The sequence below is a fragment of the Typha latifolia genome, chromosome 9 (genome assembly GCF_019914945.1).
Source record: "Typha latifolia isolate L0001 chromosome 9, TyphaL0001v2, whole genome shotgun sequence".
In the NCBI taxonomy this organism is placed as follows: domain Eukaryota; kingdom Viridiplantae; phylum Streptophyta; class Magnoliopsida; order Poales; family Typhaceae; genus Typha; species Typha latifolia.
In genome coordinates, this window is record NC_133094.1 from 9,620,597 (window position 1) to 9,645,975 (window position 25,379).

Here is a 25,379-nt window from a genome sequence, read left to right on the forward strand (position 1 = left end):
GCGTCCCCACGCGAGAATGCCTAGCCCCAAGCCCAGCCCTAGGAGGAAGTAGACCTTGGGCGGGTCGGGGCGGGTGAATAAAGAGTTAAGTTGTAGATCCGGATGACTATAGAATGGATTTCAAGAAAAAAATGGTCTAGAATATTTGATAATTATTGCATTACTAAGAGCACAGATGACTGTAGAATGGATTTCAAGAAATAGATGTTCTAGAATATCTTTGCATCAACTACACATGTGCTTACTTTATTGTCATTCAGGATCTTCATCTTTCTGAAGCAGTTGTTGATAGATTACAAACAGCAGACTTAAGATTTTGTGGATCTGCTGATCAGGCCCTTGCTAGGTTAAGAGGGGCCCTTTCTTCTGGTACTCATTTAGCAGTGTATGTGTTCTATACTTATATTTACCACAAAGCAAGAAGAGAAAATTATTGTCATGGTGATATTGCAGATAAAGCTACTTGCAAGGCTCTTGAAGATTTGTCAGCCCTTGTCAGCTATTTAAGAGTGTGGTCTTTTGAGCAGCATGTCTCTATTGATGTACTCATGCCTCCCACAGAAGTTTACCACAGGGATCTATTTTTTCAGGTGAAGATATTCATTCTTCTGCTTTATGTCTTAGTCTGTTGGTATAAACATTTCTTTGTCATTTTTTATATAATTTATAACTTGTAAGTCTTTGGCCTGATTAGGCTGTCAACTAGTTCCTAGTTTTTTATGATAGCTATTTGTGATGATAAGGCATTAAGATTTGTCTTTGCATCCAAGAAGTCATAGCCTCACAGGTTCAATCTTGAAAATAGATTTCTCAGAAAAGAGGAGGGTAAAACACTAGGACTATGTAATCTCCTACCTCTTCATTCCCTCATGTAGGTGGTAGCCTCGTGCATAAGGACGCTAATTTTTTATAATAGCTGTGTGTTAAAGTCTTTTACCAATTCAAATTATGAATGAGTTTCTTAAGGAGTTCTTGTCTGTCCAGTATTTAAACAAGATGGTCTCATAATAATTGTATGGATTCACTTACAAGAAATGAAAAAAGAGGACCCCTCTTTTTTTCTTCCTTCATATGATGCAACTACTGGTACGAGGCTTCAGAGTGAGTCCCAAATCCTAATATTTTATTTTCCCCTCTTTTGTTCTTTCTGTACTTGTTTTCTATATCTTTTTATCTGCCATTTTCTTTATGTATTTACCAGTGGAATCTGATCAGCCAAATTTGGATTGATTGCACCAGATCCTGCTGAACATAACCCTTGTGATTGCCCCCTTTGAACCCATCTTCGCAAGATGCACCTGAATCAGGCCTTTGTAGAAATTTTTTATCATTGCCTTACTGGTGCTCTGTTCTCTTTTGGTGATTCTTGCTTCCAGAATCAAACTAGAGCATCAAAAGTGATGGTTTCGAAGTTTCGGTTTTGGTTTCAATTGGTTTTGTTTTAACCCCTAGAGAAAAAAATGAAAAAATTGGGCCAAACTGATAGTAGTCCAAAAGAAATGTCAAAATCAACAATCTTGCAAGTTTCGGTCTTAGTTCTGAATATGTTTCAGCCGGTAACCGTTCCATTTCGTGCAAATCTTTAAGCCTCTTAAATTCTTTATAACCAATTCCTACATCTACACTATGATCCAATAAAATCCACCAAGTCTTTGGTTCTCTATCATTTTAGAATCTCAAGTCATTTGGTGTCTTTCTTTCCATCTTTTTAAAGCATGATCCTAACCTATGTTAAGACAGATATACTTGAAAGAGACTATTCCTGGACCAAGTTCTGAGGCAACCTTGCTGGCTATTGGTGGGCGCTATGATTACCTGATGCAGCAAATGTGGGATCAGCAGTCTGTAAGTTATACCTAATAGACTTAATTCATTCTACTTTTAAGTAGCCTATCGGTGATCATTCAATTCTTGGTTTTCCTTTCCTCCAACAACTAGTCTTTGAAAGTATTTGGTTTTGATTATAGGCAAGAGATCTATTTTAAATGGAGGATTAAGATCTTACTCGTGGATGCTTTACAAAAGTTATTTATCTTATTTCTGGTCATATCGAAAATTTAACTTTGCTCCAAGTAGATTATAATAACGAATTACAAGTAATATAAATGTGCATTTGTCATCTTTGATACCAAACATGCCTATACTTGTTCAAATAAGATCTATAAAGTATAAACTAGCTGACCAAAATTCCACACAGATCAGTCATCCCTACTGTAGATTGGCTCCTTAGTCCAATTACTAGTTATGTGATGAGTAGGATGGAATTCTTGATGCAAAGTGCTTCTATTTAGGAGTATTGACCTAATCAAGAAAGCTATTATAACTTCCATAAACTGAAGCCAAGGTCCTGGCTATTTATTCCTAACTTTTGAGATATTTTTAGAAAGACATACCCCAAAAAAAAACTCCAGGCAGATTCAGGTTTAATATACAGTACATGATTTTCTTGACTCACTTCATCGCCATTTTAGAATCATCTCCAAATAGAAAACGATAGTGATCAATGTCACGACCCAAAATTAGAATCATGACAATGCACTTGAGATACACGAAATCTTAACTAATATTTTTCTAAGTCAAAATAAACAAGAATTTAAATTATGAACAACTAACTCCAATAAATATAATCCAATAAATATAATCTAATAGTAAAGAAACACCAATGTCATCGATAATGTGTCACCAATCAAACTAAATAACCGATGGTTCAAAATAAAATGTCTAATACAACCGATGGATGAAATAGTAAAATTTTAAGTGGAGGTGGGGTTTCGATATCTCTCTTAGCCGCCATGTGGATCAGCACTTGAAATATTAAAAGAGGGAACCCATGAGCTAACAAATATAGCTCAGTGAGTGGAATCCACTTAAAAACCAAATAAATCCGAATCCATAACATAACTTTAAAAAAATTTAAGTCCAATAATATAAAATTAGAATTTTACTAAGCTTGCTTATGATAACAATAGTAATAACAATACAAATAATAACAGAGCAAATCATATCTCATAACATGGTTCGTGTCCATATGATGAATTCCTTTTAATATTAATAATAAAGTCATATGTCTCAACTTGGGACTGTTCCTGAGGATCTATATCAATTACTAGTCACCTCGATATACACTCAAGTCTTTTCTTTATAGTTAATCTAGGTAGGATCACTAGGAGGTATCATTATATGATAAACTCACCCTGTTTTTTCCACTAACTATAGAAAAATATTAGGGTCACCTCAGGGAGATTTTTAATCTAGCCTAGGACTGTTCTCTAAGTGCGCAGAGTCACTTAAACGGATCATATGCTGATTAGGTATAGGACTGTCTCCTGGACTTTAAGGTAGTTTTGAATTACCACAAAAAAATGTACGAAAAATATCTAGCCTGTGTATGTTCTCAAAGTCCTATTATGTATCAATTATGTTTTTCCACTAATATTATCGATCATATAAATGATTATATATATACTAAGTATAGCAATGCATTGAGTCTTATATTTTGCACATAGAACATAATAATGCACAAAAAATATAATAATGTATTTGCACACTGAATTATACGTGATCTGATTAAAAGCATAAAATACAAGACGAATAGATAATATAAATACGTAAGTGAACCCATTCACTTGTATCTTAGCTAAAACGACTGAAATCTCTAGTCCATAGGTTAAGAAAGATCACCACATTTAATAAAAAATAAATAACATATTTTAATTTAACTAACATCATGATTTCTAAAATTTAAAGTTGATTAAATAGCTAAAATGGGTTGGTTTAAGCCCATTGGATTAGGCTGGGCTGCGGCTGGCTAAGGCCCACAAGATTTTGATTAAACAGGCTAGGCCAAGGCCCAACAAAAAAAAAATAGTAATGGACTGGGCTGAGAGTTAGCAGCCCATCATTTGCTAATATGGTGCAGATTGGGTCTTGGATTCTAAATCCAACTTGAACCCGCAACTAAAAAAAACGAAAGGGGAGGGGTTGGCTCGGTCTAACCTGAGCCCCACCCCACCCTTCTTCCTCGAGAAGATCAATGCGAGGAAGAGAGAGAGAGATAAGGAGAGAGAGAGAGAGAGTCCATCGACGACTGCCGTCGTCGGTGGTCATCGGCCACATCCTATGCTCCCCGCCACGATCGCAGCCACAACAACTACACGAGATGGAAGAGAGGCCGTTGATGACGACCAATGCTCCTAACTCAAAGTTGGCGGCGATCTGAGCCACGAGGGCTCTAAGGAAGCACGCCTACGACACGAGGCCAACGGCACGACACTCCCGCACACAAGCGGTAGCGACCCGAAGCCACCGGTCGACATGATTCACTGAGAACGCCGCTTCGCCCCAAAAATAGGTATTTTTATTCTAACCTATTAAACTTAAATTAATTATGAGGGATGGGAGAGGGGTTACTAACGAGTCGCGTGGTGGTCTACAATTGCTTCGGCAATGCTCCGGCGGTTTGATCCCACGTCATGACCTCGACGGCAAAGAAAGGAGATGGAGATGGAAAGAGGGAAGAAGAGGGCTACGATCTCTCTCCCATCGAGGATTTTGGGGTTTGATTTATAGAGAAGAATCCAAATTCAAAATAGATTTGGATTCGGCCGAAAAACTCGTGGCTGCCTAGTCACACGCCGGTGCAGGAGAGAGAGAAGGGTGCCCACGTGCCCTCCAAGAGTTTTTTTTTCTTTGTTCTTACAATCAAAGTTTACCGAACTCCTTGGGCTATCCTAGTGAACTGATCTAAATAGAACACTAAAATGAAAGAGTTCATCAATAGGAAAGGGTACAAAGGGCATTGCCCAACCGTCCTTCTAGGAAAGGTCATCGTAATGACAAACCAACAACAGTCGTGCCAACCGGCATGGGACACTAGGGGTGTCACATGACACCCCTCATGTAGCTCGTCGCTGCTCGTTGCCATCCTCGTCGTCACCGCTTGAGAAATGGTTGTGGGTCAAGTCAAGTTGAATAAGAACTTAACTTGCGGATCTAGTGCCTCGAGCTTAGGGGGCAGTGAGGACGGAGGTGAGCGGTGACAACGACGAGTTGAAAAATTAGAAAGGGAATCACATGAGCCAACAACTATAGCTCAGTGAGTAGAATCCACTCAAAAGCCAAATAAATTTAAATCCATAAATATAACTTGAACTAAATCCAAGTCTAACAATATAAAAATGATAATTTCACTAAGCATGCTTATTGTAATAATAACAATGGCACAAATAATAACTGAGTAAGTTATATCCCATAACATGCTCTGCCCCAACATACTGAATTTTTCTTAATAATAATAATAATATTTTTTGTCTCAATTGGGTCAATACTCCATGGATTCACATCAATTAGAAGTCACCTCAAGATGGCGCTTGAGTATTTCTCTCATAGTTGAACTAGTTAAGATCACCGGGAGATGTCATTATATGATAAACACACTCTGTCTTTTTCACTAACCGTTGAAAGAGATTAGAGTTACCTCAGGAAGCCTTTTGATCTAACCTGAAAGTGTTTTCTAACTCCATCAGAGTCACTTAAGAAAGTCACTACAATGATCTAAAATAGAACTTTCCTTTGGACTTCTAAGTCAATTTGAGTCACCACGAAAAGTCGCAAGCGATACATACTAAGACTGTTTTCTAAACCATGCCAAATATCAATTATATTTTTTCACTAATATTTTTGTTTATTAACAATTGCTATTTGCACGAAGTATAGCAATTTATTGGATCATATATTTTGCACACAAAATATAATAATTAAGTTTGCACATAGAAATATGTGATCTGACAAAAAGCACAAAATTCAATATGAATAAATATATGAGTGAACCCACTCATCTGAGTCTAGGTAAGACAACTGAAACCTCTAAGTCTCTAGTCCACGTGCTAAAAATCACCACCTTTAAATAATAAAGAAATAACATAAATTTTAATTTAATCAGTATAATAATTTTTGAAATTTAAACCAATTAATTTCTAAAATAGGCTAATTTAAGTCCAAAAGGTTGGGCTGGGCTGCAGACCAACCCGTAGCCCATATTTTTACAATAATCGGGTTGGGTACTATTAATAAGGATTGGGTCGGGTCTTTGGGTCCGAAACCTAGACCCAAACTCGAGAAAAGAAAAGGTTGGGCTCGAGCTCGACGAGAATGACAAGGGAAAAAGAAAAAAGAGAGGAAAATGGAAGGAGAGAAAGGAGAAATCACTGACGATCTCTATCGTTGGCAATCCGCTGACCTTGCTAATGCCCTCGATACCTCGATGACTTGAAAGAGGGGAGGGAAAATCGGTTATGGCAATCAGCGGTGGAAGACCTTCCATCCATGGCCAACCGCGACCCAAGCCACGAGGGCTCCAAGGGAGAACTCCTATGGCACAAGGCCAAAGATGTGAAGTTTTTGGTGACGAAGCAGCAAGGACCTAAAGTTGCTGGCAGGCATGATTTGCCGATGAAGCCGCAACCTAAAATTAGGTTTTTATATTTTAACCCATTAAACTTAAACTAAATTTGAGGGGTGAGAGAGGGCTGACTTGTGAGCTGCATGGTGATCTCATTGCTCCGGCGATGCTCCTGTAGTCTGATCCTACTGCGCAAGCTCCAATGTGTTTAGGAAAGAGAAAGAGAGATCTGTGTAGGGTGTGAAATAATAGAGTTAGGGTTCATATTTATAGGTTAGGTTTTTAAATCCGAATTTGGATTTGATTCAGAGTGGCTGGAAATCTCACGGCCACCTCTCCCGTCGCGTGACAAGGAGGGAGAGAGAGAAGGGGGTTGCACGTGTAGTGCATGTGAGCCCTCTTTTCTCTCGTCTCTTTTTTTTCAGTTCTTACATCACGCCTAATCTTAGCCACGATTCCTATTTTGGGTTATGATAATAAGAGTCACAAATGATCACACAAAATCTAGTGGTAGAACGACAAGTGGTAGAATCAGTAGCCCAACTAGCATTAGAATAAATACGACAAATGGGAGAGGAATAAGCAAACATCAATAGAGAGAGAATAATAATCCCTCGCACATATTTGACAATTTGGAGTAGCTGCATAATGAATAGATCGAGGAGCTGCCACAAACTAACTATGCTCACAGAATGAGAAATGTCTAGTTTAGTGATACATAAGTACATAAGCTGACTAACAAACTGCTTGTATCTAGTCGGATTTGCCAATGGCATTCTATCCGTAAGACAGCTTCACATGAAACTCAAGAGGTGTATCAGTTGTCCAATCATTAGATATAGTTGCCTGACTAATTAAATCAGAAACATACTTTTGTTAAGATACAAGTATGTCTCTCTCATTGTGAGCAATTTCAAGACCAAGAAACTAAACTTGTTGAGATACAAGTATGCTTCTCACTATGAGCAATTTCAAAATTAAGAAAATAGCACAGATGACATAAGTCTTTCATCTGAAAATGCTGAGACTTGGTGTTTCTACAAAGACTTAATAGCAACTGAATCATCACCTGTAATAATCATATCATCTACATATAGTAGAATAACCTGTCCCTGTGGAGAAATGTGTGACATAGGGTGGACATGATCATTTTTCAACAAAACTAACCTCTATCATAGCTTGACAAAACTACTCAAACCAAGCACGAGGTGGCTGTTTGAGGCCATAAATGGCACAATAAAACTGGTAAACATGGGATAGAGGGACTGACAATCTAGGTGGAGGCTGCATATAAACTATTTGTATCAAATTACCATGAAGAAAATCATTCTTTACATTCATTTCATACAAAGGCCAGCAATGAATGGCAGCTACCCAAAGAAGGGTATGAACAGTAACCATTTGAGCTATAGGGGCGAATGTCTTTTCATAATTAATGACATACTCTTGAGTGAAACCTCTAGTAAATGTCAATAGATTCATTAGGTTGCCTCATGATTTTGCAAAACCCATTTACAACTAATAAGTTCAATGGCACATGGTAGAAGAACAACATTCCATGTCTGAGTGTTTGCAAAAGCTTAAAACTCCTCATTCGTAGCATGCTGCCACTCAGGATAGACAACAGCCTCCTAAGAAGAACTAGGCTCACGATTAGCATGAAGAGCTAGCAAGAAGGTGTAAAACTGAAAAGAATAACATGTAACATCAATAAATCAATATCTCTCAGGACGATGCTCATGCTGAATTCAACAAGGGCCCATAGTACTAACAGGAGGAGAGGGTGTAGAATGTGACGTAGAAGATGAAACAGGAGATGCAAATAAATGAGGTACAAGAATAACCCATCGAGGGTACTCCTGAGTGATAGGACACGAAGGGAGAGGATTACTAGGATATCCAACAAGAGGCTTATTTGGAGAATATGAATGGGCACAGTCCCAAAATGAGGCTGAGGAGAAGATGTCAAAGATAAAGGCTCAAGGAATGTGAGATCCTGAGACTCATGAGCGTAATAAGGAATATCCTCAAGAAAATAGACATGATGAGCTGTCACGACCCGAAATAAGAATCATGACTGGCCATGCATCTCAATATGCTTGAGATACATGAAGCCTTATTAATACTTTTTAAGTGTACGATGGCAAAAATAAATAAAGAAATAAATGAAGAAGATCTGGTTTATTAAATTAAACTAATTATAATAATTATAAGGGATTTTTACAAATCACACCCTACATTTTGTCTATTTTATGATTCGCACCTCGTCTTTGGGGATTTTATAACGCGACCCCTCATTTTTCCTGTAATATTCATTTAACACCCTAACGTTACTTTAGCTAACTGACATTAACCATATTATATGGTTTATGTGACTCTAGTTCAAAAATGACTAAAATACCCTTAAGAAATCATCTTTAAAACCTAAAATCCCAAAATGGGGTTGAGTTGTCTTTAAATCCTAAAACCCCAAAATGGCATTCAACCAAAAATAATTACAGAAACTAACCCCAAAATCCCAACTTAGGAGGAGTGATGTAGGCTTGGAGAAGCTCTTGCCGTTTGGGCAACTTCGGAAGGCAACCTCCTTCAACCTTTGACTGCTTGGTGTTTTGGTGATGTAGGCTTTGGGAAGCTCTAATTCCAAGCTGCAACCTTCCGACTACAAGCTCCTTCAACTCCGATGGCTTGGTGTTTGGGGAGCTATTGCTTGGGGTTTGGAAGCTTTGAGGTCAGCTTGGCATTTAGGGATGTTCTTCATAGTTTGGGGAGCTATGAGATGATAAATTATAGAGGTTTAAGTTATGAATAAAATTAGAGATGAGTACAAGGGTAATTTAGGAATATTATAAATTATATAATAGATTATAACAGAATATTCTCTTTCTGGTATCGTTCTGTTTGATTATAGTTAGGTTAAGTTAACTCAGGGTGTTAAATGAACATTACTATAAAAAGGAAGGGTCGCGTTATAAAATCCCCAAAGACGCGGTGCGAATCACAAAATAGGCAAAATATAGGGTGTGATTTATAAAAATCCCTAATTATAAAACAATGTCATTGTTTTTGAGTCTCTAAACGAAATAAATTTAACTGTTAATCTAAAGCATAAAATCCAAAAGAGTGAAAAAATAAATAGGTGGATCCTAAGTGGAGGTATAGTCCGGGTACATCTCGCTCAGTCGCCCCGGTGACTATTACCTGAGATAAATAAATAAAAAAGAATTCATGAGCCAACAACTATAGCTCAGTGAGTGGAATCCACTCGAAAACCAAATAAATTCTAAATTTTATTAATGTTGAATAAAATAAAATTTAGAACTAAAAAAAATCAACAATATACATAACAATTTGCAATAGGCATGCTCTTTAAATAATAACAATGATAACAATAGAGTCACAACTTGTAACCTTGCACGGTTTCAACATATTAACATCTTTCCAATAATTATACTACCATATGTCTTAATGAGTCTATACCCTATGGATCCACATCAACTAGAAGTCATCTCGAGATGACACTCAGGACTTTTCTTCATAGCTGATCTAGTTAGGGTCATCAGATGGTATCACCATGTGATCAACACACTGTCTTTTCCTCTAACCATTGAGAAAAGTTAGTCACCTAGGAAATTTCTCATTCATCCTAGGATTGTTCCCTAACCTCGCTAGAGTCACCTAAAAAAGTCACCACAGTGATCTAATTTAGGACTTTCCCCTGAACTTTCAGTAGAGTTGAGTCACCACAGAAAATCGCAAGCGATTTATACCGGGACTGTTCTCTAAGTCGTACCAATACTAGTCTCATTTTTTTTTTCACTAAATTTAATATTTGCACAAAGTATGGTGATGCACTGAATATAATGATTAAATGCACATAGAAAATATAACAATTAAATTTTTTGCACGTAACGATGAAATAAATAAATTTGCACACAGAAAATTTACATGGTCTGACAAAGGTACGAAATGTAATAAAAATAAATGTGAGTGAACCTACTTACCTGAGTCTAGGCAAGACAACCGTAATCTCAAATCTCTAGCTCACGTACTAAAATCACCACCTTTAATAATAAATAATAATAAATTTTTCATTTTGAATAATATCAATATTTTTAAAATTTTAAAAAAACTAAAAAGAACTAAAATGGGTTAAATTACTTATTAGATTGGGCTGGGCTATATCTGGCCCGGCCTATTCCAAAAAAAAGAACTAATCGGGCTGGGCCAATGCCTAGCTAAGATAATGGATTGGGCTATGGGCTAACCCGTAGCCCATCCAATTTAATTGGTTCGGGTCGGATCTGTGGATCTGAAATCCAAACCCGAACCCGAACTCGTAAGAAAAAGGGGTTGGCTCGGGTTAAACTCGAGCCCAACCAAACCATTTTCTTCTTTCTCGCGATCGACGCGAGAAAGAGAAGAATCGAGGGAGAGAGTGACCGTCGGCGACCTTGCCGGCGGCGGTTCATGACCACCCTCAAGCCCCTCGGCTCTCTCTCTCTCTACTTCGTCGTCCTCACGAGGTGGAGGAGAACTCACCACCGACGATTGACTTCAAAGCCGACGACGACTAGAGCCACGAGGGCTCTCCCAGAAGGCAACCATAGCGCAAGGCCAATGGCTTGGAGCTCTTGAGCACGAGTAGTAGCAGCCCAAAGCCGCCGGCCGGCATGAGTTGCTAACGAACCTGAAATCCCCCAAATTAGGTATTTCTAAATTACTTCATTAAACTGAAATTAAACTAGAGGGATGAGAGAGGGCTCACCAGGGAGGAGTGTGATGGTCCCTATTTACTCCGGCGATGCTCCGACAGGTCGAACCCACGTCGTGATTCCGACGGTAAGGAAGAAGGAAACAAAGAAGAAGAAGAAGAAGAAGAAGAAGAAGAAGAAGAAGAAGAAGAAGAAGAAGAAGGAAAGGGAAAAGGAGGCTTGGGGGGGGGTTGAGGAGAGAGAGAGAATTAGGGTTTAATTTATAGATTAAAAAGCAAAATTCAAATCTAATTCGATTTGGATTTAGCGAGATCTCCGCTGCATCTCGTCGCGTGCCGGAGAGGGAGAGGGGAGGGGGTTGCATGTGCACACTCCTCTCTCAACCTTTTTTTTTTTGGTTCTTACACGAGCAATCTGCATTCGATGAGTTGAAGGATCATAACATTGATAGTATGTGTTCAAAATTGTACCTAAGAACACATCACACATATCGAGTTGACAGCTTGTCACACTCATGAGCAAGTAGTAGAACAAAGCGAGTACTTCCAAAAACATGAAGATGATTGTATTTGGTTTAACAGAGAAAAGAACCCCATAAGGAGTGCGATCTTGTAGGAGAGGAGAAGACATGAAGTTAATAAAGTTAACAAAGGTTAAAAGAGCTTCTATCCAATAGGAACAAGGGACAAAGGAACATGCAAGATATGAGGTAGAGTAAGACAAGGTAGTGGTAATCGATCCATCTTAACAAATGGAAAGAAGAGATCTATTTATAGTTTGACGTGATGCTAATTATGACATAGGTGAGCAAGCAGTAAGGAATTGGAGTCATATGCTGAGTGTCATGAGTACTACCAGAAGGAGCAGACATGGTTGAGTGATTTATGAAAGAAGCAGGCATAGTGGAGACTAGGTTCTGCAAAAGAGACTAAGGAGTTTAATCTGCTAAATATGATCTGGTGGAGCAATATGCATAAAAGAAACATTGGAGGATATCTAAGAAGAAACATTAGTAGCCACAGATGTATTTGGGCATGGACAACTCTTTAGTTTGTGGTTTTTGCATTTCTTGGGATACAGTTCTCAGTATGTCTCAATCAAATGCTTGGCTTGTGACAATGAGAACACTCAACGACAACGAGAGTATTTAGCAGCTACGGCCCTAGGAACCTAGTCCATCCCAGTCGAAGGGAACACCACTAGTGGAGCATATCGAGAATGAATTGTACAAAGATGCGTCTCCTCAGCAACTAGCTCAACAAGAGCTAACTCTAAACTCGGCAGGGTGCCACGATGGACCAAAGTCCCTGCCAAACTCCTGGTGAAGAGCACACAAAAATTGGTAAAACTGGCAATGCTCTCTAAAATTCTCATAAGTTAGAGGAATGTTAGAAGGCTCTAAGGTTTGCAACTCACGCCAAATATCACGCATATGATTATACAACTGCTAGATATATTGTTCACCTTGCAGAGCTGTTTGAGTACATATAAGGTGATACTCTCGAACACCACCAAGACTCAACAAAACATGACCGAAGATGGCGCCAAGATTAGCTGCAATGGTAAATCAAATAAAATCCAAATAGAGCTTTGTCAATGGAGGTGATCAAATATGCTTCAACATGATGATGACAAGCCTTCTAAGTAGCATATTCTTTGGAGCATTAGAGGGGCATGTGAAGATAAATGTCGAGCTGACAGGAGAGACCCCACCCCGTCCATCAAATTGGTAGACCAATATGGTCAGTCAGTAGTTAGTGGAAGAAAGAAGGTAATCACGGGCTGTATAAAAATGTCATTGAAAGCAACAATAGTAATAAATTCAACAATAGTAATTAAATCTTGATTAGAGTTGGTACAATTAATTCAAGGGTAACAATTTATTCTTAATCAAACTTCGGATGAGCAAATCCAACCAGCAAAGTGAATGAGCAGAATCAAATCCAATCCAACCATCAAACAGTAGAAAGGATAGTCCAACTAGCCAATCCAATCAATTGATTGAGAGAAAAAAAATCAAAAGAGAGGAAAAGGACACCTTGCTTGGATAAGAGAGGAAAGGGACGATTGATCGGAGAGCTCCGTTAATGTCGACAATAAAGGCCTCGATGGAGATCTTCCAAAGGAGGTTGCACTTAAGGGAGGAGATGATCGAAGAGCTTCTCAATGGAGATCTCGCTCACGAGGAGCTCCTTCCAAGTCAACGGTGGAGGTCTCGATGGAGATCTTCTGGAGTAGGTCCTGCTCAAGAGAGGAGATGATCGGAGAGCTCCACAACGGATATCTCACGCTGGCCCTCGAGCTGCAGAGTCAACAAAGATCTCTAGGCGAGTACGAACCTCAACAGGAGGAGTCCTCAAGCTCGGAGATGAACCTCAAGCTTGGAGATTGGGTATTCAAGCTCGGCGATGTCCTTTGACGGGAAGAGTCCTCATCGAGTGAGCGTGAAGGCCTCGTAGACGACTCGAGCTCAGAGATGAATCTTGACTTTGACCACTAGGGTGATCGACCGACTCGGCATGAGGTTGCCGACAATAAACCTAGGGCTCCAATAGCATGAAATAATTTGAGAAAAAGTAATCATCATGTTCAAGCAAGTTGAAAGATAAATGCATTAAGAATAGCAACGAGTGATTTTATCTTAAATGAATTCCTCAGTTGATGATGGTTTAGAGGTAGATCCAGAGGTAGATCATAAGAAGAAAGATAAATGCATCATATGTATTTAGAGAAATCTATAGCTCTTTGAGAAAACTATCTTTGATATATGCAAGGGAAAAGGTTGTTAGAAAGCATACAATAATTGACTTCTCTAGGTTAATAAATGTTCTTAGTAGTCAGTCTATAAATTGATAGGCTTTATTCCATCTTGCAATTTAATTACTCAAAATCAAAATATTAGAATTTTATGAGTAAGCAGGTTTAGGAATTAGGACCACAAATGTAATATGGCTCTCTCTTTTTCCCTTCTCTTAGTTTTGTTCCCGTGGTCTTCTTGCATTATAACTTTATAAGTGATTGCCCTAGCCTTAGCCCTTATCGGGTCGTTTTTATTCAACCTGCGTTACCTAGCCCTTGTCGGAACATTTTTATTCGACCTGCATGCCCTATGTCATGACCTAAAAATTAGAATCATAACTGGACATGTACCTTAATGCACTTGAGGTACACGAAGCCTTAACTAATATTTTTCTAAGTCCCAAACTAATAAGAATTTAATTATGAACAGCTAACTCCAATTAATATAATCCAATAATAAAGAAACATCAATGTCATCGATAATGTCACCAATCAAACTAAAATAACAGATGGTTTAGAATAAAATATCTAATATGACCGATAGACAAAATAGTAAAATCCTAAGTGGAGGTGGGGTCCCCGTGTATCTCGCTCATCGCCAAATGGATCAGCACTTGAAATATTAGAAGAGGGAGCCAATGAGCCAGCAACGATAACTCAGTGAGTGGAATCCACTCGAAAGCCAAATAAATATGAATCCATAGCATAACTTTAATAAATACAAATGCAATAATATAAAATGAGAATCTTACTAAGCTTGCTTATGATAATAATAATAATAATAACAATAATAATAATAATAATAATAGTACAAGTAATAACAGAGTAAATCATATCTCATAACATGGTTCACATCAATATGCTGAATTTTTTTCTATATTTATAATAATGTCATATGTCTCAACTTGGGATTGTTCTTGAAAATCCATATCAATTATAAGTTACCTCAATATACACTTGAGTTTTTTCCTTATAGTTAATTTAGTTAGAGTCACCAGGAGTGTCACTATGTGATAAACTCATCCTATCTTTTTCACTAACCATAGAGAAAGATTAGAGTCACATCAGGGAGATTTCTAATCTAGCCTAGGACTATTTTCTTAGCGTGCCAGAGTCGTCTAAATGGATCATATGCTGATCAGATTTAGGACTGGCCCTTGGAGTTCAAGGTAGTCTTGAGTCACCACAGGGAGATGCACGAAAAAATATCTAACATGTGTCTGTTTTCAAAGCCCTACCACGTAACAATTATGTTTTTCCACTAATATTATCAATCATATAAATGACTATATGTATTAAGTATAGTAATGCAGTGGGTTTTATATTTTGCACCCAGAACATAATAATGCACAGAAAAAAAAATATAATAATGTATTTGCACAATGAATTATACGTGACCTGATAAAAAGCACAAAATACAAGATGAATGAATAAAATAAATACGTAAGTGAACCCACTCACCTGTGTCTAGGTAAAACAACTAAAATATCTAGTCTATAGGTTAAGAAAAATCACCACATTTAATAAATAAATAAATAAATAACACATTTCAATTTAGCTAATATCATGATTTCTAAAATTTAAAACTAATTAAATTATTTAAATGGGCTTGTTTAAGCCCAAATGGTTAGGCTAGGTTGTGGCTAGCCTACAGCCCACCAAAACCCACTAAATAGTTTGGGCTTAAGGCCCACACTCAATATTATTCATGGGCTGGGCTGTAGTTGGCCCGCAGCTCACCCAATAATCCATTTAAATGGATTGGGCTAAAGGCCCAATCTCACTAATTTAAAAGAGTTGGGTCGGGTCGAGTCGGGTCTAGTCTTTTGGATCCGAAATCCAAGCCCAAACCCAAATAACATAAGTGGGTTGGCTCGGGTTGAGATTGAGCCCATCCCCGCTTCCTTCCTTGAGGGGATCAACAATCGAGAGAGAGAGAGAGAGAGAGAGAGAGACGATGATCACGTCGGCCAGAGGTCCATCGATGGCACCCGACGGCTCCTCACCACCACAGCCACATGCTCGAAAAGGGAGAAGGTCGGATCGATCATTGACGATCGGAGTCAATTTCATGGCCAACAGCGATCTAAGTCACAAGGGCTCCAAAGGAAGTACCTATGGCATGAGGACGATGACACGAAGCTTCCGGAGCAGGAGCAACAGCGGCTGAAGGCCACTGGACGGCGAGCTTCGCCGACCCGCAAACGCCCAAATAATTAGGTAATTCTCTTCTAGTCTATTTAATTTTTAATTAACCTTAAGGGGTAGGAGAGCACTCACCGACGAGTCGAGTGGTGGTCTGCAATTACTCCGGCGATGCTTCGACGGTTTGATCTCACGTTGTGACCTCGACGACAAAGAAGGAAGAAAGAGATAGAGGTGGAAAGAGGGAAGAATGGGGGGCTGTGGTTCCTCCCCCAGAGAGGATTTTCGAGTTGATTTATAGAGAAGAATCCAAATCCAAAACAGAGAGAAAGGTATGCACGTGCGCTCCAAGAGATTTTTTATATTTTATTTTAGTTATTTTATTTGGTTCTTACACCCTAGCCCTTGATGTATCGTTTTTATTCGACCTGCTTCCATCATCTTCTTCCTCAAGCTAGGGCAACGATGAGCAGAGTAGGTGACGGTGAGTAGCCTCCCTCTCTACTTCTTTTTGTCCCCCTCTCTTGCATGTGACGACGGTAGGTGGAGCCTCTTCTCTTGCAGTATGGCTAGCACGTATTATGTTGTGCCATGGCCAACACAACGATTCTTGATTTGATGTATTAAACTGATAGACAGATCGGGTTGCTTTCCATCCCGACTCCTATTGCCGAGAGAATGATGTGATTTCCCTCCAAATGAACAAGAATATTGCTTTTTGACTGACTGACTGACTGCACCGGACAAGAATGAAACATTTATTAAACTGAATTGCCATGGATTGATGTTCCCCTCCCGAGGGTATAAAGCCCTCACTTAGTCTCACTTGCCTTCTAGGCCTGACCCCTTACCTTAATAAAGATCGAACCAACACACTCCTAAGTCCTAACACCCTCGTTCATTCTACCATGTGGACACAATCTTTAATGGAACTTTAGCTTTAGCTAGTGCCACCGATTTTGCTTGATGGGCCAAGAATGTCAAACTTATCAATTTGTCTGGTAAACTACTTGAAGCTCATGTAGTCCATGCCAGATTAATTGTATTCTGGGCCGGAGTAATGTACCTATTTGAAGTGGTTCATTTCATACCAGTAGTTTACCTCATGTAGTCCATGCCAGATTAATTGTATTCTGGGCTGGAGTAATGTACCTATTTGAAGTGGTTCATTTCATACCAGAAAAACTCATTAATGATAAAACTTTGGGAAAGGAACACCTCTCTAGCCTTGAGTTGTGTTTCAGGATTGGAAAGTTATCCCTAACTCACCTTTTCTCACCTTGACATGAGGGTTTGCAGATCTCAGCCCATCAAGGGCTGAAAGTTGTTAAATCTTCCTCAAAGATTTGACATGAAGTTTTTGATGTGATCATTGCATCTCTGGTGAATGCTGGTAGCATGAAAGTTGAAATCCTTCCAAGCATGCCAAGAAAAACATGATGTAGCCCTATATTTTTCTAATTTTTGTTTTGTCAAACTCCCTTTTCTTGATAAGAAGTCTAGATATACTACTGCATCTCAGCTCTAAATATTATTAGCAATTGAATGAGGTAACTACAGCAAGTTCACTATCATTTAAATATCTCAATTGATTTTGTTATAAATTTCTAATGTTTAGCTTTTTCTGTGAACACTTATTAGCCATTATCGTGATTGAGCCTCCTTAAAGTATATGATCAGGTAGAATGCTACTTATAGTAATGGTGTGCCTATATTTGTCCAGAAAACTAATCCTCCAGGTGCAGTTGGAGTCAGCATTGCATTGGAGAAAGTTCTTATTCATTGTTCTGCAGATATCAGGCCACCAAGGTGCGATAAACATTTGATTAAGTAGTTCCTCTTTTGTGCATTGAGCATCCCTGTAAACCTTTAATTTTATGTTTTCCTAGAGTAGTATATCTTCTTGTCTTGCTGTCCAGGATCGATACTAGTGTCAGCGTGCTTGTCTGTTCAAGAGGTGGTGGCGGACTGCTAAAAGAACGCATGGAGTTTGTTGCAGAACTTTGGCAGGCAAACATAAAGGTCAGTTTTGCAGGCAAGGGTTCATATTGATATTTTGGTAACTCTAGGCATGAACTTCTAATTGCTCATGGTACGTGACTATCTCAGGCAGAGTTTGTACCCCAGTCAGATCCAAGTCTGAAAGAACAGTATGAATATGCAAGCGACTATGACATTAAAGTTCTTATCATTGTAACTGAAGTTGGTCTCTCTCAAACTGATCTAGTGAAGGTAGCATCTCTCTCATTGGATTTCTTACTCCATATCAATTTTTCAGTTGCTTGATATTCAGTTAAAGCCAGAAGGCCTAGAAGGCTAGAACATACCAAAATTGTTTACCAACTATTGTCATGAAAGATTGACATTCTCTTTTATTTATTTATTTTGCTTGTTCAATTTTGTTATTTGTTATATTCTAACCATATGATATCATCTCTCTAGTTTGGTATTTATAACTTTATCCAAGGTTCCAAAGCTCCAAATTGGGATCCCAATCGATCGTTTGTAAGACTATTTTTTAATTACGTAAAATTTTAAATATTATTTTTAAATGATAAAATTTTAAAAAGTAGAAAAATGACGGTAAAATAAGAAAGTAATAATTACTCATATATGGAGCCTAACATGCCGGTGTGTGTCATGCATGTATTGCTTGTATTAAGTGATACGGGCATAGTATCGGGTGGCACCACACCCCTTTATGTGTCATCCGATACCCATTGGCTGCAACTTTCCCAAATCAGGAGTAGGTGGAAGAGAAGAAGAGAAAAAATAGAGGAGATCTAGGAGGGATTTATAAGATATTTTCTTCAAACTCTTGAAAAAGTATAAAAAAGTTTCATTCTCTTAGGCATTTTCTTTATTTTAACTTTAGCAACTAATTTGGGATATATAAATGATAAATCTAGGTTAATTTTGCTAGATTTGTCATTTGCAAAAGTCATTATATATAGATCTAGCATTATGAAAACTACTTTGTAAAGTATAGGAATCAAAAGGGAAATTTAATTTCCTCCAAATTTTGCCCCAAATTAGAAAAATTAATACGTCAAATTTATTGAAAATGAGTCAAACTTAGTGTAGGAACATGTTAGATTAATTCCATATGAATTTATTTGAAGTTTTGAACCCAAATTTTATAATTTTGAGCTGAAATTTCTACACAATTAGAAATTTTTCCCCAAAATATTTCACTCACAGAATACGAATTCCATTTAACTTGAAATTAAACCTTTTACAACATTATTTAGGGATAAAACTATAAAAGTTTTTAATTTAGGCTCCAGCCACCTAAGTTCTCATGCAATGTGATTAGCAACAACATCGTTGTAACACTGTTTATCTTCTGCCCTATATGTTATTCATAGAAGAAGCTTGAGTATGAGATATCTAGCAAATTTCCTACTGGAGAAGGAAAATTAAACCTTGATTAGTTCGAAGTTGGGATCGAAGATCAAATCTATATAAGAGCATCTTGTCCTGTGTGTTATGCTTAATTGACCACCTTGTATGATAATATCATGCTTTTCTTTGATCCATAGATAGTGGAGAGAGTATGTTGAGGATAACTTTTGATATTTTAGATGATAATTTGCTTCTATTGTCAATCAGAAATTTTATTAATTTTAGCTATATACTACCTTGCTAGGAATCATTTTTAAGTACATATTATGTCTCTTTCCTCAGGTTCGCCATCTTGAGCTGAAGAAAGAGAAAGAGGTTAAGAGAGAGGAGGTTGTTAAGTTTCTATCAGATGGAATGTCATCGCAGTTCAGAAATCTCGCTATCTGGAGTTGATTATGTCTACATTTTGGCCTTATTTTTCTGGTTTGTCCTTTAACTATTTAAAGATTCGTCAATAAAATCTGTATTCTATGTGTAAATCATGGCCTACCATTTATAGTGGATCCTAATACTAATCTAATGGAGTGCAGCATTGTAATTTCAGGAAGTTTTCAAATAACAAACCTACATTTTCGTCATTTTCTACCCTATCCTTGAAGATTTTGTAACCAGATCTCTCTTTTTTCTTTATAATTTTCATATAACACTCTATTATTATCTTGACCAATTACCATTAATCTTAGTATATGGTTTATGTAACTTCACTGATTAAATTATTAAAATGCCCTTAGAGAATTTTGTCTTAACTCACCTTTTTAAGCCATAACCCACCCTAGCCCCCCACCCCCACTAAATTAAAAATTCTAAATTCTCTTCTTAGATTTAATCACCATATTCTACCTTACTAAAAGATAATTCAAGTATCTTAGAAATTATCTTTAATATTCTAATCTGACATTTCTTGGTTGACACTCTTCTATTTGAAAAATGGTTAGGCTTAGTTAATTCAAGGTATCAAATAAAAACTATAGGAAAGAACGAAAGGTTGAATAATAAAATCTTTAAAGACGAGGTGTTAATCAGAAAATGGTGAAAATGTAGGGTGTTGTTTAAGAATTCTCCGCTTCTTTTTCAATACCAATTCTTCTTATAGCTCATTTTAATTGTTGGGATTACATCAGAACAAGTAGATGTGCGTGAGTTGGTAATAATATAGCTTTATAAAAGAGTTAAGAAGACCATCTGTAAGAAAAAGCAATCATATTATTAACTAGTCGTGATAAAAATGATCATGGTGAAGAGGAATTAGCAAGTTTTTGGTTCATGGTATATATGAGAGAAACAGAGAGAAGGGGTATAAATGAGATTGTTAGTTCGACATATTTAGTCAATTGTGTGATATTTGCCTTAAAAATGAAGATAATACACTGAATCCAAACTTCTCTCTACCTGAATATATTAAGTCTATAGGAACCATTGCAGTTTTGTGCTTAGGTTTCATGCGTCCACCTGCACCAGATAAGAGTGCTATTGCAGCCTTTCGCACCATATGCTTCAGTAATTACTGCAAGAAAGTTTTGACTGATTTTTCTTTGCTTAGGAATTTTGAGTTCAATTTTGGGAGTGTTGCCATTAAGTCAGAGCAGTCTTATGAATTTGTCAGTCTTTTTTGAGACCTATCAATTTTTTAGTTGTGTAACTTATTCCATCGATTAAGATCCATTATTATTTGGTTATCTTGCCTTGGAAATGACGCAAATCCCAAAACAGTATTATCATCTTTCTTCATCTAGTCTAGAGGCCTTACTAGAGGTCCTTTTGTTCAATGAAGTTGAATTGCAACGCTACTCCTCCAAATAACCTTGTTTTTTATGCCAAATCACTCTATTATCTGATTTTTCTTTGGGTAGTAATTTGGCACTAATATTTTATGGGTTCATTTCTAGGACAGTCTTTCACAAAAAAAATTAAGTTCTTTTGAGCCTTATCATCTTTGAAATTTACACCAACTAATACCATGTTGTTGGGGAAGTCTTGGATGATGAAGATCTGGCCAATCCCAAGTTATGGGGAAATCTTGCATGTCGATGACAATGTTATTAATTATGATCATGAATTCATGATCATGTGGGGTTTCTTGTTTCTCTTGAAAGAACACTTCTTTTGTCCTAGTCATTTGACAAATATTGATGATTATGGTGATGTTGGCATTCATGCAGGACAACCAGAAGATAGTATTATCTGGCCTGGATATCTGACCTGGATATCTGACCTTAAAAAATTGTAATGTGGGAGAAGGTAATATATAGATTTTGATGAATTACCTAAAGGCGAGTTCATCAGATAAACACCCAAGAAGCTCTTTTGGATAGTTCATTAAATTGATTTATTTGTATCTAGATTCTCTTAGCTCTCTAGATTATATGGAACGTCACTTGGTGTGGCGGTAAGACTAGCCTCTTGTGCCCTGAGGTTATGTATTCAGGTCTTGGAAATAGCCTCCTCAAAATTGAGGTTAATTATATCTTCCTCCCCGAACATCGCGTATCAGGGGGCCTCGATTTCTTCTAGTGTCCAGTAATGGCTGCAGTTTTCTGGACTCATGACAAGTGCCCTTTTCAATTCTCTTTATAGTACTTATCAGTTGTTTCTTTTGATAATGTAGCTGATCTTATTATCTTAACAGAGGAGTATTTCTTAAATTTTGAACTAATTGCGCTCACTGGTTTGTTTATTCAATTCTTGCAGGTGGTTTATTAGGCTGGATATACCCTAAAATGCCCACTGCCATTAAGAGGGGATCGGCTAAACAAGTAGGGGAGCATTTGTGCTTTAATCTCACCGCCAGTCACCTATTTTTGTGTGATGATGTTTGAATTTTTGTAGCTCCATTTTTTTTCTCAATCTTTTATTTAGTGTTTTTTTCCCATTTGAGTGCATAAAATTTTCCTTTGGTTGACAAAAGAAGAGTGAATTTTGTAATACAATAGAAATATAATGTCTGTGAGATCCACTTTTTGCTGCATCTTGCTACATGAACAGTGAGCAATTTTGATGTCACTAAAGTTCTTGTAAATATATCTGGGAAATATATTTCCTTCACCAGAGGATTTCTTGTGCACTCTTTTCGTATTATTTGGCCACTCTTATGCTCATAGAACAATTTCCAAATATTAATACATTGTACATAGAGGTGAAAGCAGGTGGGATTAAATCCAACCAGATCTAATTCTGTATCCTGAGTTTTGTTGGGTATGAATTTATATTTTTTTCGTCTTAATATCCCAATTTCGTATCTCTATTTGGATAGTCTATGCATATATGGATATTGGTTGAAGATATTGAATAATATTTAAATATTATGTAAAGCGATTTAAAGGACAAATAATTTTATATGAATCTCCAATTTAGTTTTTGTATTTATTTGTTGAGTGTTTATAAATTTTAATAATTATGTTAACAGATCTTCTGTGCAGTTAGAAAATTATAATTGAGTATATCCAAGAAAATTGACGATAAATATGCTACAAACCAGCCCTTATAGCTCAGTGGTAGAGCGTCAGTCTTGTAAACTGAAGGTCCGTAGTTCGATCCTGCGTGAGGGCATTAAAGGAGATTTTGTAAATTTTATTTCAGTTTTTAATTAAATTAGAACCCCATATTTAGATCCTCAAAGGAACTGGACAAAGAACACAAAAGAGAGAGAAAGAAAAAAGAAAAAGAGAAATTTATATTAATAGGATTAAACTGTGTCATGGGTTCTATTTTTTTGGTATTTTATTATTTTATAGGAGATGAATTTCTTTGTGTGAAGGTGGGTTTAGGTCTAAAGTTATTTTGTCAATTCCTAGTCATGGGTTCTATTTATTTGGCAATTTATTGGTTTATAATTATTGTGTAGTAATTGAGCTTAGTTAAGTTAGTTAAGTATCTAGAGAGAGGTGCTCTTGAAATATTTGGTAAAATATAGGGTGTGATTAAATAGATAGTAATTTCCACTTGGTTGAAGGTTCCCCTATGACTAATCTAATTCTATGGTTAATATTTTATAATATTAGTAATATTGTAGATACCAGACCTCTTATCCTTATTTTTCTATTCCAACTTAAAGTTTGAGTATTATATATTATTTATGATATATTTTATTCTTTAACCAAGCGAGTATTTTCTAACATGAATGTTTCCATTTGGGCAATTACGGAAAGAGCGAGGGCAATTACGTAAAAGTTTCAAATCGAACCGATAAAACCCTAACCCTACCTCTATAAATAGTAACCGCCGCCTTTTCGCCAACAGCTCAACACTAAAACCCTAAAACGAAAATATTCTCCAAAGTTTTTGTACTCTTTTTACTCTAATTTGTTGTTTTTTTCTTCTTCTTTTTTGGGTGGGGAGATCGAGCAAAGCAAGGTCAGCTTCTTGTTCGGATCTCGAAATCCCTCCTAGTCGATTTCGATTCAAACTTGCGAGATGGAATCCAGCGCAACTCAAAGTGGATCTGATCGAATCCGTGATTCTCCGGGCCCTTCATAGGTGGTACATCTGCTTTCCAATCAAGTTTTTTTTTTTTTTTTTTCAAAATCTCTGGTTTCGATTTGGCGACTGATTTCTTAGCAAACTCACTCTGTCCCAAGACAAATCCGATGTTTTGAGGCAATTTCTTCGTTTGCGAGAGGGATCGGAGGCTTCCGATTCCGACATTCCTCGTCCGCGAGTGAGAGATCTGCTATGATCTTGCGGGAGGTTTAGTTGGATTACATTTTTTTTTTTTTTTTGGTTTTCTTTTTCGCCTTTTTTTTTAACTCCCTTCGATTGAATCTTAACAATCTCATGAGATCGTTTTTGAAACGATCTATTCTTTCTCTGGACTATGAATTCTTTTAGTCGGTCATCTTTGATGCAGGGAAGAATGACTGCATGAGGAAGATGAATCAAACTTTTGATATATACTAGTAAATATCAAAATAAAGGCATCAAATTTTAAAGTTAAAAAAAAAAGTGATAAAATGCTTTGATAGAGAAGAAATCCACAATTAAAAGCTAATTAATTGCATGAGTTCAGAGTAAATCCCGTTAATGCGTTGTGAGAAAGCATCTTATCTCAACAAATGTCTCAGAAAGCGCCATGAGTTGTAGATAACATTTTAATACTCTAATAAATTAAAATTAAATTACTTGAAATACCTCTCCTTTGATTTTAAACTTGGATCCTTTTATATTTATGTAAGAAAAACTAATGGATGGAGAGAAGCAGAGGTGAAGAGAGAGAGTCGAAATAATTCTGTTCTTTAAATTATATTTTAGGAGGAAAAGTGTGAAAAAGTGAGGGAAAAGAAGATAAAAGTGAGAAGAAAAAAGGTAAGAAAAAAATTCACCCCCTAATATATTTAAATTTATTTTTTAACGAGGCCCAACTGAGTATTATTTAAGAAAAGTAACTACTAACTATAAAATAATTTTATTTTTAATGACTGTTAACTTTTTCATCGAATATAATTAAAATAATATAAATTACCAAAATGATTTATATGGGAAACTACTCCTACTTCTCTCTCTTTGAAGATGAAGGAATTTTTGTTCATAAAATATAGAAAATTTAAGAGAAACTAATTCTGAAAATTTGAACGAAAAATTTAATGGTTTGTCTGAGATTTTTTTAAATATAGAAAATTTAAGAGAAACTAATTCTGAAAATTTGAACGAAAAATTTAAGAGAAACTACTCCTACAGGAATTTTTTTATTCGACCCGTTTTCACCCCTATTTGCACTGATTTATTTTAATAATAAAATATTAAACAGAGGGTATAATAGTAACAAGTTACTTTCTTTTCTATATTCTCTCCTCCTTAAACCATTAAATCAAAGAGAGGAAATTTTTTTATTTTCTCTTCTAAGTCTTACATATACTAAAAAGTTATTTTCTTCTTTCCTTTATTTTCTCTAAAGCCTATTACCGATCTTTCAACTCTCTTTC

General features: G+C 36.8%; 1 protein-coding gene and 1 non-coding gene across 5 annotated transcripts in view; both read left to right on the forward strand.

Moving 5' to 3' along the window:
• LOC140794995 (eIF-2-alpha kinase GCN2) overlaps positions 1-22,509 on the forward strand; it is a 59,864-nt gene extending 37,355 nt beyond the window's left edge. For 2 of the 4 annotated variants that reach the window (XM_073147351.1, XM_073147352.1), the window contains 8 exons: positions 261-369; positions 454-590; positions 1,741-1,845; positions 17,783-17,868; positions 17,979-18,081; positions 18,169-18,291; positions 19,747-19,887; positions 22,153-22,509. In XM_073147351.1, the coding sequence (XP_073003452.1) occupies positions 261-369; positions 454-590; positions 1,741-1,845; positions 17,783-17,868; positions 17,979-18,081; positions 18,169-18,291; positions 19,747-19,857 (774 nt within the window). In that variant the 3' untranslated portion in view covers positions 19,858-19,887; positions 22,153-22,509. Of the gene's footprint in view, positions 1-260; positions 386-453; positions 591-1,740; positions 1,846-17,782; positions 17,869-17,978; positions 18,082-18,168; positions 18,292-19,746; positions 19,888-21,623; positions 21,703-22,152 lie in introns of all 4 variants that reach the window. The other 2 variants (XR_012110239.1, XR_012110240.1) reach the window with 2 other exon arrangements.
• A 429-nt stretch (positions 22,510-22,938) lies between these two features.
• On the forward strand, positions 22,939-23,010 carry TRNAT-UGU (transfer RNA threonine (anticodon UGU)). The gene has a single exon. It is a non-coding gene; the product is annotated as a tRNA-Thr (tRNA).
• Positions 23,011-25,379: the final 2,369 nt, after the last annotated feature.